This window comes from Trachurus trachurus (assembly GCF_905171665.1).
Source record: "Trachurus trachurus genome assembly, chromosome: 9".
NCBI lineage: Eukaryota > Metazoa > Chordata > Actinopteri > Carangiformes > Carangidae > Trachurus > Trachurus trachurus.
The window spans coordinates 27,416,727-27,441,023 of NC_139895.1; the positions used below are offsets into that span (position 1 = coordinate 27,416,727).

Genomic DNA, 24,297 nt, shown 5'->3' on the forward strand with positions numbered 1-24,297 from the left:
TGTACAAACTGGCTGTGTGCAACTGTGTGTGTGTAGTTTACATTTTCTCATAAGGCCCCAGCTTTCATAAACTGTTACTTTAATTTGTTTAGACAAACATTTAGGCGCAACAAGCTCACAGCCACAATATCTGAACAAACTCAATAGTTCTTTGAAAACACACACAGATGCTAATTCACCTAGACGCATGCACACACACACACACACACACACACACACACACACACACACACAATATGAGATGCTTCCACACACAAGCACTCAAAAGCATAACTGATGATGCTCTTTCAAGAGCATCGCTTGTGTTCCAGCGCTTGGCAGAATGTCGTGCTTACAGAGACAGTGCGTGCATATAATATCCATTCATAGCTTGTAATTGCCTTCAGAGTGACACCGAGCGCTGAGTCATAAATCAAACACTGAGAGAATGCTTTTTTAAAAAGGTGCCATGGCTGCTGCATTCAAAACAGGTAGTTGTGACAACATTCGAGTGCGTCGTTCCACACGTGCACATACACACACAGTCAAATGTTTTAGCCGGTGTTTGCTGAGCTTTGTATCAAGAGTTACAAGCTCGCCTACATTGACATTCCTCCTCTACTGTATCTTCCTCCCTTTTGTGTTGTATTTGACAATGTATCATCAGTGAGAATGGTGAAGCTGTGAAATGCTGCAAATTTTAAAATATTATATAAATTTAATTCCTTGCTAAAAAAAAAAGCAGTCACAATTTCAGTTTGGGTGATTATGTGATGTTTGTTGGGTTTTGCACCAAATAAGGTGCAGCTGTAATTAATACCATGCTGCCGTACAATGTCAGCTAATGAGCATTATAATTGTATCCTATTAAAATGAAATATTCCCGTAACCACCAGGCTTGTGCTGTGCTTTTGGATCTGTGTTTATGGCGAGATAAACACAGAATCTTCTTGAAAATGTAAGTAATACACATTTTTGGTGTATCATATAATCTTATCATGTAAGTGATAATGTGACACAACGGTTATCGCTGCAGAAAAATTCTCCCCCGTCTTATTCTCTATTTTTATTTCAAAGATCAGATGGTGCGTGTGGTGTTTAAGAGTCAAAGGCACTTTGCTCAAAGGCACCTCAGCAGGACGGATGCTAATGAACACAGGATCCAGATCCTCCAGTTAAAGGACAATCTTTTCAACCACAAATGATCCGGCCGGGGTCAATAACTGCCTCACTGTGAAACCCTCTCCTCTATGGTTTATCTGAAGGGAATCTTCAAGTGGAAAACCCTTTTTAGTTGGCATACGCAGGAAAACAATCCAATAATTAACAGCCAATGGACCCTTTGCACACTCTCTGGCCCTGAGCAGCTGAATGAGAGACAGAACTGGAGCAGGATGAATAGCAAGAATATCACCCATGTGAAATGCATACATACTAAAACACAGCTTCCAATATATAAAACTGTGAGAGGCTGATTTCCCACAGCTCGTTCAATGACACAGATGGAAGATGCTGATATTGGAGGAAAATCTGCTGCCAGGGTGATCGGAAGTGGCAGACGGAGAGACAGAGATACAGTAAGGAGAGGGAGGTGAGACTGCACCAGTTTCCACTTGTGCGAGAGCCTGCTGTTGTGGGAATTACAGTACAAGCCACAGGAGAGCACAACAGCTGTTTAAATCTGCAATAATGAGCAGAAACCTTGATCTGTGCAAGGAGGAGTGGTGGTGTGTGTGTCAGAGACAAAGGGCTGAATTGTATATGACACAGTCAGATTTGGGGAATTATTCATCTAATATTAAATTTACTTTGGAAACAAAGCAAGCTTTGATGAGCTCAACACAGCGAGTCCTTGAAGACATATGCCTTGATATTGTTCTCTCAGGTTCATTATGTGACTTCCTCTATCCTGATTTATTTATTTGCCTATTTGGGTATGAATGTCATCAGCTGGATCTCTTTGCTTGGCGGCACAAAATAAACACAAAGGTGCTTGGGGAGGACTGGAAACATCAGAGTGCAGCGAGATGTTTGTGGTAAGATAAATGACTGAGATAAGTGAACACTGCAATCATAGTTAGATACAATCAGCTCTTTCTTGGCAACACGGGAACAACATTGAGTTTAGACGCAGAAGGGAGTACAGCAGTGTTTACCATACGGGTATAAGAGATTTAAGTGTAATTACAAAGGGATTACAGCTTTTTAGTGTCATTACAATGTCCTTACACACAGAAAACAAGCAGGTGGAAAAGCCTTTTAATTACAGTCATATAATGTATATATATATATAGGCTTTTTGTGACTTGTTCCATATCTGTGGATCAAACAGAAACCACTTGTTCAATTACATTAGTAGGACAGGTAATCAACAAGCTGGATCCTGGGATGAGTGTGCCATGCGGCCGATAAACACGGATGGCAGGACTGTGACGCTCCTCTAACGCTCACCTACCTTTCACTTATCAGGGGACTTTGGCTGAGTAACACTGATTATCCCCCCTGTTTGCTGCCGTAACATTGATTATCGTCCCCCTGTGCCAGGAGCCCCTGCGAGAGGATCATTGCTCTTAATCCTCTGACCTAGCTACCTCTCCTCAACACACCTTGGATTAGGTCCTCTGATGGTTGCCTGGCACTGTGGGAAATAGGGTAAACAATTAAGAGATTAAATGGCTTGGGCTAAATGTTGGTTTTCCCCTACTGAGAGGACCCATTCTGGTCCATGATACACAGGTCTGGGCTCACACCCAAAGCCCTTTTCTTGTTTTGGTTCCAGTGACAGGCTTATATACTGAGAGTCGCTCAGATGGGCCCTCCATTCTTCATTCTCTTTGCAATTTTTTTTTTTCTTCTGCATTTGTAGAAGAATATTCAGAGGAGCAGTGTATGAAATCAATCAAAGACAAACAGCTTTCTCACACAACAAAGCCGCTCGGAGCAACTGATCTTATTGTGGAGTTGAGTAATTTCTGGATTATTAAACCGGGCCGCGGTGATTAAAAGGCAGAGTTTTCAGCAGACTTTGGAAAAAACAGGTGATGACAAAGCAAAGACAGCAGGATGACTCAGTCTTCGCTGGCAGTCTGTGCCTTCCTGATCTGAGGCATATTAAATCCTCTGCAGTGGTCAAGTAAAACTGTTGCCAGGTTTGTGTAGAGGCTCATTAGGCCGCCCCACACATATTACTCATGGACAATCAGGTCACTGCACTTGGCTGATACAACAGATAATAATGCATAACAGAAAAAAAACACACATTTTAGTAACAATCTTGGCTTGAATGTGCTACTTATAAATCCACTCAGCTTTAGGAAAACGGCTTACACAGGGGCAGACAGACAATGGCATTAGTGTTGGATGCTCATTAAGATAAGGGGCTATCTGTGTGTGTGATCAGCCTGAATGACAATAAGATATGCTGAAGCTGCAGGCATCAGGCCTCAGAGTCTGGAGGTAAGTACTTGACACCAGCAGTCAGTCACAAAGGCAGAGAGGCAGAGAGAGAGATAGAGAGATGGCCTGCCTGCCGAATGGGTAAAGAAATGACAGGTAAAGTCACCCTAACACGATTACTGACTGACAGAGAGCGAGGATTATCCGTGGGCAGGCTTTTAGGGTAGCCGTGGGACAAAATATGAGGAGACAGTGAAACAGAAAAGTCACGAACACGCCGTCAACGCTCAGATACAAACATTTTCTTACCTCGTAGTGGCGATTTCATGGCGGCTTCTACCATGCCCACCAGTAGCTGTAGGCTCTTGGGGTCCTGGGCCAGCCCGGAGGCGAAGGCGGCCAGTGCGTCGGCATGGCGACCAAGGTACTGAAGGGCAACACCCTGTCGGAAGTATGCCTGCGGAGAGGGGAAACAGAGAGAGAGAGAGATCAGGACTCCATTCTAGTGCCGCAGCGTGAGTCTTTATACAAACACATTACCAGACACACTCATTTCACGCCATTTGCATTTTTTCCACATGAGTAGTTTTCGGAACATAGCACTTCTCTCCTTTGTATTCCCATAATAGAGTGATCACTGGGTTTTTTGTACTTGTTAATTGGATTATAAGTTTTACATAAATGCACATGTTACACTCTGGCTGGCTGCCTTCTCAGGAGCAACTATTGTTTTTCTACACAGTATTTTATTACTTGTGTTTGCTGTGGGAGTGAACTGCACACATGTAGAGCTCTGGGATTTCTCTTGTCTTGGCTGTGTTGGGGAGAAAAAAAAAGTGAGAAAGAAAGAAAAAGGAGAATGAGAGAGAGCTACTTACTCAAGTCGGTCTGTAGCTCAATAAAAAGAACACCCATAAATACTTCAGCTTGTGCGTTCTCTTTGTCAGGCCGCAGTTGTGAAGTAATAACACAACTGGCCTGGTCTGTTTTTGCCGTATTTTTTTACATCAGATGTGCTATTGTGTCATGTTTTGGATACGTGAACAGCTCTTCAAGCAGGCAAAAATTAAACACATTTGTCATCCAGTCATTTATTCACAGAGCAGAGAAAGTCACATTCTTGCGAGCACGATAATTCAGCACCACTGAGACATAAACTGCACGCTGCTGCTGACATACTGTATCTTTCTGGGAGAGACTAAAATGTTTTGGAACATTCTTCAGTTTGAAAACTAAAACAGACGCCGTCTCTCTGATCCAAAGCTCCATCAATAAGTGTGTTTTTTTTTTGTTTTTTGTTTTTTCATTTTTCTTCAACATGTCTGTTTGGACACTGCTGAAAAAAAAAGAAAGATGTTTCATCCAGGCAAGTTTATGATTCAGTATGTTTGTGTCTAAGGCCTGATCAGACAATAATCCCAGAGAGTTGTTAAACCTGACTCGGGTCCAGTCTAAAAACAGCAGCAGAGAGAGATGGAACTGGATCCAGCTCATTAGTCATACTCCAAACCACTAAATCCCCCCAAGAGAAAGAAAACTGTCTCTCTGAATAGTTGTATCTGTGCTCGTGTGTCAGAAACACACAATTACAGCAACAAAGAACGGGGAATGAAACGAGGGATAAGCATTGTGTGAGGCAGAGACACAACAGCCTGTCTAAAATGTATACTATCTCTAAGAGTCCTGACCTTTTCCTTCTCCCATGTACTTTGTATGTGTGTGTGTGTGTGTGTGTGTGTGTGTGTGTGTGTGTGTGTGTGTGTGTGTGTGTGTGTGTGTGTGTGTGTGTGTGTGTGTGTGTGTGGCAGCAGCAGTAGTAGTAGTCCAGGCTGCTGTCTGGCCACAGCCTGACTGAGTATAATCACAGTCACTCCACTCACAGCTTCCAAAAGTGACACAAGGGCTAATTTGCTATTAGCATCTAAGAGGCCTTTTCATTAGTCTTCCCAAGCTTCTCTGTTAGCACCGTTAGGAAGTGAGAAAGGCAGGGAGGATTAGGGAAAATGAGACATGACATCGAATTTATAGAGACCAGTAATTAATTTTGCTTCCGTCTGAGCCCCCCCACTGACTACCAATCTCTCCAGACCTACTGCCCCCCCCCCCCTTCAACATTTCTACTTCCCTCTCACTTCCATCACAACTCCATTGGAAATGACGAGGACAGAGATTAGATTCAAAGCATTAACCTTTGTTCTAACGCTGTTATTATATGAGCGGAGTGCAGGCCTGGGTATCCGCTCAATATTAATTGCATCTAGTGGCGCTGGAGTTTTGGGCAGGACGCACTGGCAGGAGAGAAGAGGCCCACCAATGTTTCGCCCAAGGGAACAAAAGACATTTAAAAGCATTTCTCCCTTTGATTAGATTTAGCCTACAATATGACCGCTCTCCCAGAGATCCTTCTTCCCTAGTCTGAAGCGGCGTGCCCTGACTGAGACAAAGAGACGAGAGACGAGATGAATAAAACGCGGCTCCCTTGACAAGAAAAAAAAAAAAAAAAAAAAAAACGAAAAACAAAACAAAACATTGGCATCCACTTTAATCCTTTTATTTTACCCTATGCTGTCCTACATAAGGTTGAAAGACTAAACTGTGTGGCGAGTGCATTAAAATACTGCAAACACAAGCACGAGAATAAATGCATAAACGAAAGAGGCACGGCAAAAATGACAGAATCAATGTGCCGTACAGCGTTATAGGATTTTTTTTCTTCCATTAATCTCTCCCTGCCTTCAAAACACATCATGTGGCTTCACAAAGACACACACACACACGCACACCCGAGATACAACCTCAGCTTTTGCATAATCCAACAAGTCAATTCAACCGGCGCTGCTCATAAAAACAGAGGGTTCACTTGAATTTACATTACAGTCACTGAATATTAATTCAGGACAAAACTGACAGTGATACTGGTGAGAGGCTCAAGATAAACTGAGACTGGCATATTTAAGTATGAGCGAGCACCGGGAGCACATACAAGGACCAGACTGAAGAAATAACACCAATAGACTGGCTATGCTATCGGCATGAAGCACTATGGGTGAAGGGAGAGCAAGATTTTACCCCTACACAACATTTTTTTTTTTTTTTTTTTTTAATTCACGCTTAACAGGATCTTTTCTAAAAACACAACAGCATCTGCTCAGAGCTGGTGCTACAGTGACTGGCACAGCAGCCTCTAGCGTAGCCACATGGAGAGAAGAACTGAGGTAGGAAGGTTCGGTACAGGCGCACAGAGAAAGAGAGAGAGCATTACAGGGAAAGAGAGGGCTCTAAAGATAAACTTGTCAACATACGGGCGATACATACATACACAAACCAAACTGGTACGAGTCAGTGCTTCATCTTTCAGCCAAAAAAAACACCTCCCTGAACAGGATGCACATTAGAGAATAACTCCACCAGAGGCAGAGTTCTCACAGAGCGCAGGCCCTCCTGATTTGTGACACATCTGTTAGGCATCTTGTACAACATGACACGCACAAACCAAGACTTCTGATACAGTAATTGTGTTTTGCCTGAAATTCTATCCGGGGTAAATTATTGAACCTTCCTGCATCTTTGCCTCCTCTATTTAATGCAGCAATGTGCTGATACCACAGAAGAGCAGATCGAGTGGGAAGGTTTGTCGTTCTTACCCGTGGGTAAATTCTAGGGGAGTGCTAATGCGCATGTGTGTTGCGTTTGTATGCGTGCGTGTATGTGTGTGTGTATGTGTGTGAGTATAAGAGAGAGGGAGCAAAAGAGAGAGGCTAGAAAAGACATGCGAATAAGAGAGAGGATAAAAGCTTTTCTTGTTTCTCGAACATTTTAATATTTCATGAACGCTTGTTTGATGTAGTCTTAAATATTCATGTTTTTATGCTTAGGAGGAAGAGGGAAATGATGCAAAAAAAAAAAAAAAGTTATTCACACTGGTACATTGTGCTACACACTGTGGGGACTCGACACTCTCTGCACACATACGCACAAAGAAGCACATGCACGCTCCACAGTTGCACACGCTCACTTTCTCTCTAACAAGACACTTACAATGAAACATGGACAATTTTCTTCCAGTGACAGCTCTGTTGTTCACTCTTAGGCCCACAGTCAGAGCAGCTGAACGGAAAGTTGACAAGATTAAGATTGGGAGTTTGGCGCAAGACCAGCTGTTGGAGGCTCCTTTCCTATTAGCAGATTAATGCCCCGGCATATGTCCTTGCCCCCTCCTCAGTACACTGTAACCCCCATGGGTGTCCTCAGCCCCTGGGAGCACGTCTGTGTTTGCACTTGTCTGTCCTCATTCGAGAGCTGAGCCTAACAGGCTTAAAGGAAGAATTCACTGAAAATGTATCTAAGCTAGACATGCTGTTTCAGCAAACTGAAGAGTGATCAACGGGATACAGAACATAGTGTGTCATAGTACGAAGCTCCTAAAACCTTCTCAGGTCAACCTACTGCAGTGGTTCCCAACCTTTTCTGGCTCATGACCCCATTGTGACATCACAAATTTCTGGCGACCCCGTCAATCAAGATGCACCAGCTCAGATATTTGTATGCTGCATTTTATTGGAACTCGATTTAAATTTGAGAAAGTGAAAGTATAGAATATAGTTGTTTAGGATTGTGTGTGGTGTTTTTAATCATATTTTTAAAATGAATAATAATAAGTTTTAAAAATATTTTTATCAGTATTTTTTTTTTAATCAAATACTGGACCTTTCAGGTGACCCCATTTGAATTCCAGGCGACCCCACATGGGGTCCCGACCCCAAGGTTGGAAAACACAGACCTACTGTATTGTTGCACATTTTCAAGACTCTACATACAGTGTAGTGCATTTCCACTGGTTGCTGTATGAAGTGCTTCCAAAACAAAATGCTCACCAAAGACTGCCAAATCTATTTGTTTATCCGCTCCCTGATCTGTCATTTTCAGCAAGGAATCAAATTGCTGAGGTACTTTGTTAATGCTTTGTATCAACGGCACTGCAGCTGGAAACCCGCCCCTGTAGTCAGGTTATTTACAGACAGCTGAAGCTGTTTTCTGCCACACATTCAGAGTTGTAAAATCTCCACCACAATGATGTCTCTCTAAACAAACAGCATAACTCCTCGCCCACAGCGCAGGCAGCCTGTCATTGAACTGACTGCTCCAGCTGTGCTCCAGTGGCCCAAAGCCTATGCGCGGCTTGCTGCGCCATGATCGGTGATCAGCAATAATAGAGATGCTCTCAAATGTGGAAATCAATAGAAGCAGTGTAAGCTCGGTATAAGACGGTGCCACGCCCATCGCTGCTATAAGCGTGTTTAGGATGCTCCTTCTGCAGATGCTTTCTGATCACCCACAGGGCGGTCGGAGCCCAAACAACGACTCTGAAAAGAACCCCCCACTGGTGATAAAATGGAACCCAAATCAGACCATCAAACAAGGACAGCAGGCTGCAAATACACTACACACACACACCCACACACATATAAGCTGAAGAAAAATACGTCAATAACTCCTCAAGAAAACCACCCGTCTGTCTCAAACAAACATGTATTATTTGAAATCAGCTTTCCACATAGAGCCGGACGCTGGGATGGGATTAGCACTAATGGTGTGACAGGAACAAAGGGATTGTTGCTTTTCTTCCTCCCTGTTTCTTGGCTCTTGAACTATAGGTGTTGTTGCCTGGTTTCCAATGTGACCCAGAAATGTCATGTGTTGACCGGGGGTTTAAGACATGTGCCTCCGCCATCCCTTGCACATCTCCACCGCTACACTTTCAAGGTGACACGGTCGATTCGCAGGATACACAAAATGTCAACTGCTTAATTTAATATCCAGGGATAACTGTCGGCCATGACAAATTAGCTGGCAGAAAAGCTCAACCAAAAAAAAAAAAGTGAAATGGAATGATTGCTGCTTTCGGCCTTCTGCCCTTCAACTTGACAAGCTGAGAGCCAAAGAACGGCACAATGGACTCTGTACTTAATTAAATCTATTTCAGAAGCCAATTGCATGAGTTTCTATATCATCTCCCTGCAGGTACAGATCTCCTCCCCCAGGACTGAAGAGGTCTGAGGTCGGTCCTCACAGGGGTAGTGGTGGGGGCATCGCAGCCATCGCCTTGGGTCAAACATAGACCTCTGCCCCCGGGGTCACAGGGATATAATCATGACACAGCTGCCTGTCTATTACTATCTCCCCAATCTAATAAGACCGAACCCTAAACCAGCAAATAACCCTGACCTGAATCGATCAAGTGCATGTTTATCTGTGTGTATGTGTTGCGTCAGTGAGAAAAAAAAAATAGTGACAGCCTCATTTTGCCTCACAGCCAGTGAAAAATTTCTACATAAACCTGGCTAATCAATGAAAAATGTTGCTTTTTCAGGGTTTTGTTTTGTCCTATATGCTGACTATCTGAGAGCTTTTATGGCACACCCGTGGTCAAGTCTACAGTGATTTTATGTTAACAACATAAGCCACATCAAAGGTGCATGTTAAGCACTTATGCAAGTCAAAATGAGGCAACTTACAATCTCCATGTAGGTAGACGCAGTAAAATATTTATGATCCATTGATGTATTCCTCCCTGAGGGCGTTGTAGACTCTGGTGATTGCTGTTCTATCCAAAGCCCTTAATAAGCCCATTAGATTAGATGCCTTTAATGAGAGCAAATTAAACTGATCATTCTTTCTGGAGCCGGCAATTAAAGGGTAAATGTTTCATTATTCAGTGAGCGGTGACAAGAAGACCCAGGTATAATCCAGGTTGCCGGGTGGAGTGTTCAGTGTGAGAGACATTGTAGTAGACTCTCACGGCTGCGAGGAATCGATTAGCCGGCTCACATCAAACTGGCAGCCAACGCAGGACTTCAGATTGGAAAAGGTCATAGTCAGGTATGTGGAATCAATGCTGAGCACTCTGTATTCACTGTGTCTCACATTATCCATCTGGGGGATGGTTTAACGTTTTCTAAAAACAATTACTAAAAGACAAAGAGAAGCTTCAATAAAGAAGGTCAGGGCTTGTGATCGGGGAAGTGTCGTGTGGTGCACATCTATTTTGACAGTCGGTGAAACAGACGGGAAAAACTGATATTTGCTCATTTATCACAAACAGACGAAACAGCACAATAGTGGCAAGCTGTGGGGTTGTGCAGTGACATGCTGTCACAATACACTGTTTGGCAGAGGGAATTCAATTTTCTTCCCGCTACGTGCATGTCCACCATAACTGATGCTTTTCACAAAGGAAATTGACCAATGGAATGTGATAAACCGGCAGATAAAACGGCAACATGCCTGCGGCTCGTTCCAATGTTGGGAAAACCATGTCACACTCCACCACTATGATTTATAGCATGATTTGTCACATGGATGCGGCTAGCATACTTGCATTCTTATTAGCATCTTAAAGAGTCTTGAGATGTGAGGCTGAGAGGGTCAGGGTGCTAAACAGATTTCCGTGCCCCTCTCAACTAGATCCTCGGCTCTGCTCTGGCTGAGCATCGCGCACGAAACCCCACAGCCACAGGGGCTGACTCTCAATTAAAGTAGGCATTAATTACTTAAAGGAGCTTTAATCAATCAAGGCCAGATGGTGAACCTGAAAAAGAGAGCAAACTCTAGGCTGTACAAGTGCTTTCTGTCCAGACCAGACCAGCAGTGGCCATAAAAGGTTTTTATTAGAAAATACCTACAAGGCTTACGTTTTTATAGAGTATACTCTTTGCAACCAAAAAGAGTTGTCAAGCGTAGAGCTGCAATCTGTGTTCGATTTTTTACATATTAATGGCCTTTTCTACCCTTCTAACCAATTATTATGACACCTATTTAATTCAAAAGTGCAACAAATGAGCTCTCTTTGGAGCTAAAACTCACTTATTTCATTTAAACCTCAGGTTCTGAATATTTTAAATCAACACCAATTAAAAAGGCAGCCCTGACCATATGTGTCCTAGGTCTGTGTAGCTGGTCTGTGATGACAGAGGAGGCTACTTGGCCCTGGTGTTGTACTCTCCTGGCCTGAGGCACCACATCCTCCATCTTCATTTGTACTCCCTTAATTGGCTTTGACAGTGAACTCAAGCATGGCAGAAAAATACCCTCCGCTTAGTAAACACTAGCTGAGAGACACATGTTCAGAACATGGTGAAACCAAGCATCTCCATTAAGCATTACGATGGGCAGTCATGTCCAACTGACCCTCTCTCAGCGCCTCTTCAAAGCACGACACTCTGAGCTTCACATCTCACATCGTTCTGCCATGTACAATGATAGATTGACTTTCTAGGGGGAGACAAAGGCTGTTGCGGTAAAAGAAAAAGCAAATAACAAGACGAGGTCAAAACCTAGTACATGGCTAGTGGACCACATCGTAGGCTATTTTGCATTCTGCCCTGTGTCAGCCAGTTTCAGCCCCTCATCTGTTTGCTTCTCCTACTCTTTACGCTCACAAATAAATTATTTCAGAACAGTTTAAGTTTCAATGAAGCTGTAGTAACTTCCTTTGACCAAATTACACCAAATCTTTTTGCAAAACACAATGACGAAATGCAAAGCAAACCTTAGTGCTTAGTGTTCATAAGGGAAATGCAATATGGACTTGAACCTCACACCAAGAGATGGTCTCAGCAAACCAAACTCCATGTTGGTGACATTGCAGGCTGCAAATATCCCTTTAATTTTGAATTACCCAACAGCCATTATAGTGAAACCCAAGTCACATGGCATTCAGCTGATAAATGGTGGGATTATGATGACTCAGTGAGAGACATTTGCTATTATTGCACTAGACCAGCTGTCCAGCCAAAAACGAAACATCCTACTCACTGTTTTACCTGTGCAAAATGAAAACTGGGATGTTCTGAAGTGTGAAGTGATTTTTTCAGACTGGTTTGAAGATCCCAGAGAGAGTCTAAGCCTAACAAGTCATTACCCCCATTTCACTGTCACACAGCAGTCAGAGCTCCCTGTCAGTGTCAGCACTTGTGCTGGGTTCATTAGGTTGGCCTGGCCTTAGTGGGAAGTTGCTTCATCAAATAAGAGTCAGCAGCACAGGCTGCCTGACAGTGTGGCTTCTCCAAAGCTGCCCTGCAATACTTCAAAAGACGCACAGTCAGCCTTTATGGAGAGCTCTAATGAAAAGCATGGCATGAGCCCCTCTTGCTTTTGATACTGTTAGTGAGGAGTCATACATGATTGAGTAAAGGCAAGCTGAATCACAGATAAGGCACTGAGAGGCTGAGAGGACTGAAGAGAGAAGAGGACAGAGTGAAGAAAGACAATGGTGATGGAGCTCAAAGGGTGAGGCATAGACTTAAACCAAGGAGGAGGTGGGAAGACAGAGGAAGAGAGAGAGAGACAGGGAGATAAAGGTTAGCACATGAAGGAGACACCGAGATGCCTCTTGTTATTCCATCCCTGTGTGCTGTACATGTCTACTGCCATCCAGGCTATCAGAGCTCTTTATTGCGTATGACCTGTTTCTCCTTCGCATCTCCCAGTGCAGCAGCTGTATCAGTATACGGGGCTGTTGTGGCTGCAGCACCACTGCTTTGCCATGCTTGTGCACGCAGAGATCTCCCCCGCGATTACCAGATAAATGCACTTTAATTCACAACACATGCGGCGGGGGTTTATATATAGACTCGCTAATTCCCCCTCGGCCACACTGCAATATGAACTCCATGCCGCACCAATTTAAGTGTGTGATGAGTCCCTCGTCGACAAGCTCCTCTGCTTATCATATATATGACATGCTCCGGCACATTACTCGTCCAGGGGAAATTTCAGAGGCTAAAAAAAAAATCAAGATTATGGGTGGACCGGTGTGAATTTTTCATTATTAATGAGGAGAGTAGTTTTCAGGCCAGATTTCCTATTGAGAATTATCGGACAATCCCAGATGTAGTTGAGCTGAAGCGTAGTACCATTTTCATGGAGATGTATCACACCCACAGAGGGGTGGAAAAAAAAACATGCATGGTGCTGCACATTTTAACAAGCGCAGCACTGCTAATGCACATTTTAGCAACAAGTACTCACTATTTTAGAGTGAAATCCTGACAGTCGACTCCCATAATAAGGCTAATTAGCAGAGTTCTACTGAAAGGAGGTGTCCGCCTCTGATAACACTGAGTGGTCCTGTAACACATCTGCACAGCCTCTGTGTTAGCTCATTAAACAGCAAGTTCCCTCAGCGTTCTTTGGCCATCACCATGCATCATTAATTGTGTCCGCCTGCTAATCACGTTAGCTGCATTTCCCTGGCTTTGATATCTATCTCTGTGCATGCTGCGTGACTCGATGGCCTGTCCGGTAATAAGATGAAGGGAACAGGTTTTCTCACCACCTGTGGATACTTCATATGTTTGGGGGAAAAAAATAAACAAAGAAAATAAAACCCTGAATATTGTCATCTGGCCACCAGTCTCTACATAAAAGTAATCCTCCGCCAGAAGACACTCAGGCATGCAAACACGCACATATACACACGGCAAGACAAATAAAGACACTTGCTCAGAGCTATGAGTCATACTACTGTGGGTGCCAACAATCAATGGGGCTCACTGCACCCAGCTGGCTATAGTAGCGGAATGTATTAATTTTCTCATTTAGAAACAAACATATACTACAAATAGATTAATGTTGTTTGATCAGCTTGGCAGAGCGATGCCAATTAGTATGCACGGATGGCAAGAGGCTTGATGGTTGATTTTTGTATGTACTGGTTTTAAAGCATATGGCAGCTGCTAAACACCAGTTCCAATGAGATGACATGACTGTCCATCTCAGCTGTATTCCAGAGCAATATCACTTCCCAAAGAAAGTGTTGCATTACAGGGGGAAAAAAAGAAAAAAAGATGGAAACACAGGGGAAAGAAGAGATGAGGAGCAAGAGGAGCCATGGGAGCTAAGAGAGTGGGAGCTACAGGCGTAGAAATTTGAGGCTATGGTTAGCTTAGGACCAGGGAGAGGTGAAAGTGGCCCTCATTTCATACTACACAGAATTTGGCAATTACTGGTGACAGCGGCTCGCACCAAGACAGGGAAAAAGATTGATCCGGACAAGCAAGACTATGTTTGCTTTGTTAAAAGTAATTAATCACTGTGGCCACGGAGGACTGGCGCCCTGAGTGCTATACGCCTCTATGCGTTTGGCCACATGTGAATATATCCGTGTCACAGCATACATTCCTGCGCACGTGTCGAAAACAGCTGAAGTGAGAGAAAAGGATGGAGGAGAGGGGCAAGGAGAACTTTGGGGAGAAAAAAAGGGGAGGAGGGGGCAAGGAATATGGATGAAAGAGGGAGGGAATGGAGGAACATGCACACACTGCAGCCATTTATTCACATGCATGCACTCAAGAGCACCAGTGGAGCAATCCATCATAAGAGTCCTATCCACACCCACTGAGCAGAGAACTACAGTAAAGGGGAACTGTGGATGAAAGAGGTAGGAATGGGGGGAGAAGAAGGTAAAACTCTCCTTCTTTCACCTTCACTTTGGTCTAAGTGAAATGACGGAGTTGCATCTGCTGCAGCAGGTCTCTTACACATCCCTCGTCATTCTATTTAACCAGTCCCTCCACTTATTTTTTTTGCAATTTAGCAGCATCCTTAAATCCAATCTTGTATTCATCATATTTTAATTGCTCAGAAAACAGTCTCTAATTGAGAGACAAATCTAAAAATGGACTTGTTTTTATCACATTAGACACCCTACTCCTACTTGTGATTACAGTGATTGCAAATCCTGCGTATACCCACTGTTAATGCCTCCTGCATTCTCCCTTTACCTTTCTCCTGCTGGACAGTTATCCAGCTGTCAGACCAAACAGACCATAATTATGGTTTAATTGTCTAAATTGTTGGTCTTGTTGCAAATATAAAAGCTAAGAGAAAAAAACTTGGACTGTGCATACTGTAAATCCCATTAGATCACACACCACACACACACGTACACACTGCCCTGAAGCTCTAAGTGCTGTGAACCACGCTGCCTCCTCCCTCCCCATCCTCCACACTGCAGTGATAACAGCAGCAGGAGCCTAGAACCACAGAAACACAACCCTGATCAATAAGAGCACACACACACACACACACACACACACACACACACACACACACACATTCACAGGGGAGTCTGGTGCTCCTGCAGTACCTGGGGGTCTTAGGGGAATGGGCGTCACTGGGTGAAGGGAAAATTGGATGTGAAATCGTGGGGAGTAAAGAAGAAAAAAAGACAGAGGGGTAAGGCGTAACAATACTATGGGTGTTCTCCAGTGTCATATTTCTATCCCTAAGCAAGAGAGTTAGAAGGGCAGCAGCTGCAGCAGAGAAATGGCCATGCGTTGAGAAAGCACTCATTGAAGTGTTGGCTGTGCAGCCGCAGGCCTGGACACTAATAGAAACAGAATCCGGGGACCTATCTATGTCAGCGCCTCAGCTGAGCAGAATACTAAATCCTCCTCTCGTGCTAATGATTACCCCGAGCAAGGTGCAGGTCCGCAACACCACTTTGCAAATGAACAACACCCAAACCTGCAAATTTAAATTAGCATATTGTCCGGACCTGCCGCTCCACACTCACAGCTCGGCGGCGCGGCGCGGCACCTCGAGGACACAGTTTGGCTAATAAGAGGAACGATTATCTGGCTGCAGCTAAATACTGAGGGCATTGTGCCTTCACACACACACACACACACACACACACACACACACACACAGCTCTTCTCGCCTCTCTGTATTGATGCAACAGTTTGCCTGAGAACAAGCCAGTAGGGTTGCGGGGGTCTGTGGCATGATGAATGGTGAAGAGGTACTGACCCCCCCTTATATAGCCAGGGTGTATGAATTACCTATCAGGCTACCCAGGGAGTGATGACCCCAGTCGGTGTAGCCAACCCCCACCATCATCATTTACTGAGCCACTAGACCCTGTTTGAGACCCTGCCATAACTTAAACACACACACACACATACTGTAGACCCTCTGGACCATTTAGGGAGGTCTCACTCTCATAACTTATCATTAGATGGCACTGTGCGTGAGTGATGTCCTATTACTTAACTACAATACAGATATTGAAGCATATTGGATCATGCTCACCAAGATAATTATAAAAGATGAGCAAGGGGTCTCACGTTGCCACATCGGCTGCATTTGGTTCTGTTTCCCTGCAGTTTGTAGTTTTTATACACAAGACAGCAAGAGCTCAGTAGGAGCGCAGTGTCACCGTTTCATTTTTATTTAACTCCTTTACTCTTCTGTAAAATATGTTACAGTACAGCTCTCTGTGGTGGGAAATATGTTCCTACACATTTTCTAACTACTTCCTATAACACTACCCCTCCTGTATCATTTATCATGTTGTGGCATTAAGATAACATCCTGCACTAAGCCATCTTCTAGTGCTACTCTATGAATAAACTTTCTAATATCAGCCAGTGGTGGCTCATTATGCCGGCCTATCATGCCAGGCCTCTTTTAAAGTGTTTTCTCTCTTGGGTAAAAACTCTATGCTACTATGCTTTTTCTATGCTGCTGGATTAAGCATCCTGTTTTAAACATTTTTCTGCTGCTTTTTTCCCCAGAGCCTGTGGAGATGAAGAGAGCTTTGGAGTGTTCAGAGAGAATTTCATTCAACCTGTAGTGCTTCATGTTCCCTCAAGGGAGTTTTCCTTTCCTCTGTCAGGGGTCTGAAAGCTAAACAACCCTGGAGGAGAGGGCCAGGGAACCACTCATCTGCTGTACAAACATGGTAAGCACAGACATGGTGGAGCGGCTTGCTGTTTACAAGGCTAACCAAGCAGATAGATCACTCCTGATCACTCTCAGAGAGGTCATACCACGATATGCTCATATACAGCAATAGCCCATACGACAGATTCATAGATGCTAAGAACTTTAAGTCATACAGATAAAAACAAATGTTAGCTCAGGACCACAGTTTGAAACACTGGAACTATGACTAATAGCTGCCTACATAAACATTACTTAACATGAGGTTTTATGTTGTTTTCTTTACTCCGTGGAAATGAAAACCACGACTTCAAGCATGTGGAATGGAAAGGTAAAAGATCATAGTTGACCACTGCTTGCAGAGAGTACGAAGCCACCCATGGAGCATTCATCCAAATCAAACCCTCACATCTGCATCAAGCGCACAAACACAAAAAGCACACAGACATAAACAAACAAAATCTATAACAATTTGTGTAACTTGTCTGGACATTTTATGTGCATGTGTGTGTTGTATGTGTGTGCGTTGTCTTATTAAAACCGTTGCCTGGAGAGACCAGAGTAATTACTCAGTCCTTCACAACACCTTTTGGACTTTGGGCCAGATTCAATGTGCTGCTCCAAATGTCACACACCTTAGCTGGCAATTAAGCACCAGTCTCCCTCATTCCTCTTTCTAATGGGCTTCCTCTATTAAAAATTAAAGCTGCAAGGTATTCTTATATCACATTGCAAAAAAAAAAGAAAAAAGTATTGTGTTTTCATAGAGTATAATTTATATTTGCAACAATGTCTTTATACTTTCAATTATTTGAAAACAGGAGATACAAAAGGCCTTTATATTTTCTTTTTGTTGTAAGAACAGGTTCTGTTTACATGCTCTACATCTTTTGTCTCATCCTGCAGTGAAGCCAGGAAATTGCAAATTATTATATTAAAACTGTGAAATTGTGTTCGGTGGCATTTTCTAACAGGTTATATCATTTCAAGGAGGTTGAACATTGCTTACGGTGCATCCCTGCGTCGGATAACGTGTTTTGACACCAGTGCAGAAACATTAGGTGATAATTGCGTACAACAAATCAAAACACAGGTCAAAGAGCAGCCGCACTTAATGCATATACACCAGCCAGAGCAAAGTCTGACACCACTCTCCTGTCAATGCTCATTCAGTGAAGCTGAGTCACATCCACTGTTCCCTATTGAGGCTCTCCACCCCTGTGTCACTCTGCAATGTGTAAAGTCCAATTAATAGACCAGTATCTTCTGCATGCATGTCACACTGGCGGCTGCCGTACCCCCCTCCCTCTTCCTGGGCACGGCTACAACGGGTGCTCAGTGTTTATGTCACCTCTTAATTGCATTTTTTTTCCCAATGGTAGAGGTATGGCTTTGTGCAGACGCCCCGAGGAAGAAAAAGAAGGTCAGGCTGCCAATTTGGAGCTGGCAGGTCGAGAGTAGCGGCAGCACTTAGTTTCGCTTGAGAAGAGAATGAAGGGCTGCTGCTCATCTATGGAAACCAGGACAAACAAAAGAGATAAGTAAAAGGGAAAGGAAGACAAATCCCTCCTCCTCTCTTTGCTGTTATGAGGCTCTGGGAGAGTGACACCAAGGCTTACAGAGAAGCCCCACGCTGCACGGCAACCTGTGAATGAACGGGGACGGCGAGGAACAGGAGGGATTTTCGGAAGGACGTTTTAATGTCTTGTACCACTGAGGATATATGCGGAACAAATACGGCGGATCTCTAATTTCCATTTACACAAAGTGTTTGTCACAGAGGACTGGCCTTGTCTCTCCAAATATGAGCACAATTTAGCAAATACACTGACTCGCTGCCTATAAAAGGCAACGGAGCGTCAAAGTTCTGACCTCTTCATACATTTGAGTTTAAATGAAAATGAATAGGTGAAAAAGAGAAGTATCAGTGACAGCTGGGAATAAATCACAAGCTTTTACTCTGCGACCCTGGCTTAGCTACGGTTTTATTAACACAACCTAGAACTTAAACAGACATGCAAAGTCACATAGAGAAGAGACGGTGACGCTGAAGTAAATCAAAAAGGCACCTTTGTATAAACATCATGTCGCCCAGAGACACTTTGATCTGCCACTGGTGATTAATGGATTTCAGTGATGTGTTCCTGTTCAATACGATGACGCTCTGTAACCTCAAACAGAGGACCTCAGAGGAAATAAATCCCCCACAAACCCCAAAGTCAGAGTGATGTTTGGAAGAAAGTAAAATAAGGAATAAAGTATATGAACTCTGGTCACTGGTTCTGATTGTTCAAGGGGAAGAAAGTGCTACAGTCGTAAAAGACTGCAAGCAAAAGAAATACAGTGCTTACACTGCCTAAATAACAAATGGCCTTTCAGCAAAGTTAAGAGATGTGTGCCCCAGTTGCTGCTATGCCTCCTCTGACTTGAACAGATATGGTTTGACAAAGAGCCAGTGAACCCTGGACTTTTCGTTTCTTTCCATTTCAGAATAATTTCCATTAAACCATCTCATTGTGGCAGTAGGGGAGGTAAGGGGAGAGGGGAGGAAAGGGAGCGAGGGGGTGAGAGAGAATGAAAGGATAAGGGGCAAAGGTAGTTAAGAGGCAGCCGGTTTGGGACTGCATACACACAAAAGAAAGGATAAGATTAGGGCCAACAGTATATCTTTCACCACTGCACTCTGTTTGAGCCCCAGCAAAAGTAGAACCTAAAAAAAATAAAAAAGAAGAAAATATGAAAAAAGAAAGAAAATAATTTGCTTGTGACGACAAATCAGTTCCAGTGAAACTAAGTTTTTTCAACATGAAATGAAAAAAAAGGCACCTATCTCTTTGACCAGGCCTCTGTAGCGGGGCTGACTGAAGGACTGAGGCTATTTAAAAAAGGGAGGCAGTATAATCTCTATAGATCCCCCCTGTTTGCATTCCAGTGTGTTCGGGTCAAACTGTCAGTCTGTCTCTGGCGCTCGCTGTCTGTTGGTCACAATCCAGAGTGTCACTGCACCAAGTCGGGAGGACATGGCAGCTCTGGTCAGGAGTTCATCATGGGTCAACAACTGGGTCCCACCCAAGGGGAACGCCAGCTATTGTTTATGGAGAGGAGATCTTTTCTGCGGGCAGTCAGCCATGACGTTCCGGCCTTATTAATGCAAATATATCTGTATTACACAGGGTGGAGGTGGTGGACTAATTGCCAGCTGATAGGATTAAACTGTGATACTATATTCTTGGGGGACACACAGCGATACATCATGCTCAGCTGAGGTGAAGGATGGAAGAGGGAGGAGGCAGGTGAAGGGTGAGGAAGTTAGGTCAGCCATCAAAAACACACCCATCACTCCAGTTGTGACCCACCTGACCTGGATAATGCGCACCCTGCACCTCCGCATATGCGTGCGCGCGCAGACCCACACTCATACACTCATACACACACACACACACAGAGTGAGGCAGAGTTATAAAAGAGCAGATGCTGCCACACGGTTTCTGCAGCTGTCTCTGCCCTTCGGTCATAAACCAACATCCGCTGTATCCAGACAAACAAACAAAAAATACAGTGGTTTCTGACACCCTGGTCAATTACAGAGGTATATTTATCACAGCCCCCCAGACAAACCTCACACACAAAGGCAGAGTCCAAGTGCTACACCACGACTACTATCTCCTTGCAGCAGATGTGAATATGGCTATTACAGGCTAGTTATCCTCAAACAGCTTCGTCCAAAACCCCCCTCGTCTGCTCATGACCCAAGCCGCTCGCATGACCCGGCGCAGCAAAGGATACGGCCATTACTGTGAATCACCCTAAACACTTGGCTTTCAACTGGGCTAAAAAACTGGAGGAGCCTTTGAACATCATGCCGCATGCTGAAAGAGAGCCTCAGCGCTGGCCCTGGGGGACCTCAAGGCTTGGCCTCAGTCTCATGTTTTTCAAAACACAACCATTGACACAAATGAAAAGAAAATAAATTTGAGGGAAAAAAAAAAAAAAAAGATTGGTGAGAGGAAAAGGACGTGGCAGTCAAGGGGCAAGAGATTTCAATGCCCCAAAGGACCTAAGGAAGACATCTGTGGTAATTTCTCCGCAGATATAAAAGTTATTAACACAAAATGAATAAATGTCTTTTCCTGACTTGCTCTCTTCGGGGGCTCCCTCCTCCTCCCATGCAACATTTCTTTCCTTTTGGGAGTGAATCCCTTTCAGAAGTGCTCGTTTTGATGATGCTGACTCTTCTTGGTCTCTGAGGAGCAATTACAGCTGCCCTGTCAAATACCACAATGCTCCAAAGGACCAGTTCACCGCCTGAGGGGCCCTCTCATACCCCTTGAAACCCCAATTTCAACCTCTGTGAAAGTTGGTGCACACCAACCCTTGAACTCTAATGAACACAGCCCAAGACGAGACCAGGACAATAATGAAAATAGCATCCTAGTCAACAGTGGGATCCACTGCCATATCTCAACCTATCAACCACTACCATTACCCCCAACCCCGTATAAAACCCCTACAGGCACACCTTTCAAAGACAACCTCTATCCATTTTTAACTCCCATGTGAACAAATCCTTATTAGTGAAGGGAATCCAATTCTCTTTCCGAGGAAGACCTTGATGTCCCCAGTAGCCCACCCACATCAGTGATGGCTCTATTCAATCAGCTCCATTGCCAGGAGGTGAGAGAGCGCAGCAGGACGTAGGGGTGGGGGGTGGGGGGTGGGGGGCTATCTAAACGTTCCTCATCATCACCGCTGCGTGTGGCTTTTGTAGGTGTGATCATCTGGCTGGCCCTCAACCGTAATTAAGCGCCTCCTGAGGTCAGAGTGGCACAACAGCAAAGAGTCCAAATCCAGCCCTGCACCTAACAGCACACACGCCTCCCCGAAGGAGGTGAGAGGTGACGAAAATGCAAAGCAGCGCAGCCTCTGTGCTAATGATGCTGTAAGCAGCTGAGAACCTGAATCCTCAGCCAATTAAATACATTTTTGCAAAGTAACACGAGTCACGAGAAAATCACATCAGCGTCTGGCTGTCTGCTGCACGTCGTTAGGTGTGATTGGCACCTGGGCCGTCACCTGCCTGGTTCATGGAGTTCAGGTGACAAAGCTGCCTGATAACATGTAGCTGCTGTAGCATCCTTCCAGAGCAGAGGTGATACCGTTATTCTTCCTTTTTCTTTTCTTTTTTTCTTCTTTTTTTTTTCTCTACACAGCACTGCAGTGATGAAGCTAATTATCAGGGCTGTGGAAAGACCAGGCTGGATAATGTAAATGTCAGTAGAAGCAGAGACAGAGGCTGTGAGCTCTCATCAGAACTGCTTTGAATCTTGCCTCAGTGATCAAAGGCTGGCAGAGAGCAGAGCACAGAGCCAGGCTCAGTTAAGTGAAGGTTAGATTACATTGAGAAACATAAAACATTTACACCACAGTCATTTGCAATAATAACCTCGTGTCCAGCATCTTAGAAGATTCTACACACAATATGTGACTCTTACATTTAAACAGAGATAAGATTAATTAGCATGTCACTATAGGGCACAATCACCCCGTATTCTCTTTATTCATACATTAATAAACACTCCTGATCAACATCTTATATGAATCTTTTTTTTTTTCTAATGGCAACCTAATGCTTTTTTAATTGCACACCTTTCCATTCATTCGCCATAATCGCTGTTCTTTAATGTTTCTGGCTGCGGCAAAGTGGCAAGCTCTACACAGCCACATGTACTGTAGCTGGTTGACACACACATAATGCTGCAGGGCCTTCCTCCCACCATGATGGAGAACCCATGTGTCTGTTTTGTGTTTCTGTTTCCGGGATTATCTGGGAGAATATATACGGGGGCCAAGACTAGATTTATAAAGTGTGCTTGTGGGGGGTGAGTAAATGTAGCCCCTGTGCTGTGTGTTTCAATCAGATTGAGCGGGTGCAAGCGCAGCACATTATTCTCCTCCTGCTCTGCATAGCGCTGTGCTAGGCTATGTCCTCCTGCTGTATTAGTGTGATGTATGACCCAAACGCTGCGCTGCGCCACACCACACCGCACACACTCCTCGCACCGCTCCAAACACCCCTCTGCGGCTTTTTCATTCCACCTGTCAAACAGTTATTCATCTCTCGCTCTCTGCTCCCTCTCTCGGTCCCTCCCTCGCTCACACTTGCTTTATCTTTTCACCCACCCCTACATCTCTCTGCCTTATTGTATCCATCACTTTACTTTGTCTTCATGAACATTCGCACAGCTTTGTTTTCCTCAAACAGAACACGGCGTTGCACATAGTTTACTGCGAACGTTGCACCTGCGTCAGTATATGATATTCTGGCTGCATCAATGCCAGCCAGGATTTTGGATGCATTGAGTATAAATTACTGTTGGGAGGAGTTAGGAGTGAAGTTGGGGGTGGGAATGTGCAATTCAAACAGGATGAAAGCACCAAGGTGTTTGTCATATTTGTCCACAGTGCAGGGCCGCTCTGACAGCGGCTGACGACTCTTTCCATCAGTTGCACTGAAGTGTTTGACAGCCAGTCAAAGGAACAAGAGAGAAAGTGGCTCTTAAGTACCACAAAGTAACAGTGTATCTGAATAACACAACCTGTCAGCTCAGTGCTACTGTGCTTAAGAGATGTGGTGCTCGCACACGGGGGAAGGAAGAAATGAGTGCAAAGGTTGAAAATGTAATCTGAGAAAGACAATTACCATCACTTACGGTGTCTTTTGTGAAGCAGGTCTGTTTTTATCAGTGGTGCTAATTTATCTCAATGGTATTTACACAGGACCATGAGGAGTGCGGAGAGTGAGAAAAAGGCTGTCAAACCAATTCCCACCAACCCCCGCTTTCTTCATTATCTATGGCTGTTGGCTACAGAGATACTTAATTAGGTGGCTAGCTGTACTGTATGCCACTGCTTTGTACGCACCCTTTGTTCTTTTTATGTATATATGCTTTATCATTAAAATGTAAAAAGACAAGAGGTGATGGCTCCTTTAATACTTGAGATGTGAATCAGAAGAGAGGTTATTGATGTTGACTTTAATTTATGTAGGCTAGGTGTTAAAAATACATAAGCGCAGGTCAAAGATTTGTTTTATATTATATATTCCCTCAAAAGACAATAGGGATGTAATTACTTCACTGCTCAAATGCTGGTGTCACCAGTTCAAAGGCTCTTCCATATAAAAAAAAGACTGGA

General features: G+C 44.0%; 1 protein-coding gene across 2 annotated transcripts in view; it reads right to left on the bottom strand.

Moving 5' to 3' along the window:
* LOC310990925 (tetratricopeptide repeat protein 28-like) overlaps window positions 1-24,297 on the bottom strand; it is a 172,072-nt gene that overhangs the window by 63,451 nt on the left and 84,324 nt on the right. For both annotated transcript variants that reach the window (XM_083978486.1, XM_083978487.1), the window contains exon 3: window positions 3,685-3,832. In XM_083978486.1, coding sequence (XP_083834612.1) covers window positions 3,685-3,832 — 148 coding nt within the window. The remainder of the gene's footprint in view (window positions 1-3,684; window positions 3,833-24,297) is intronic.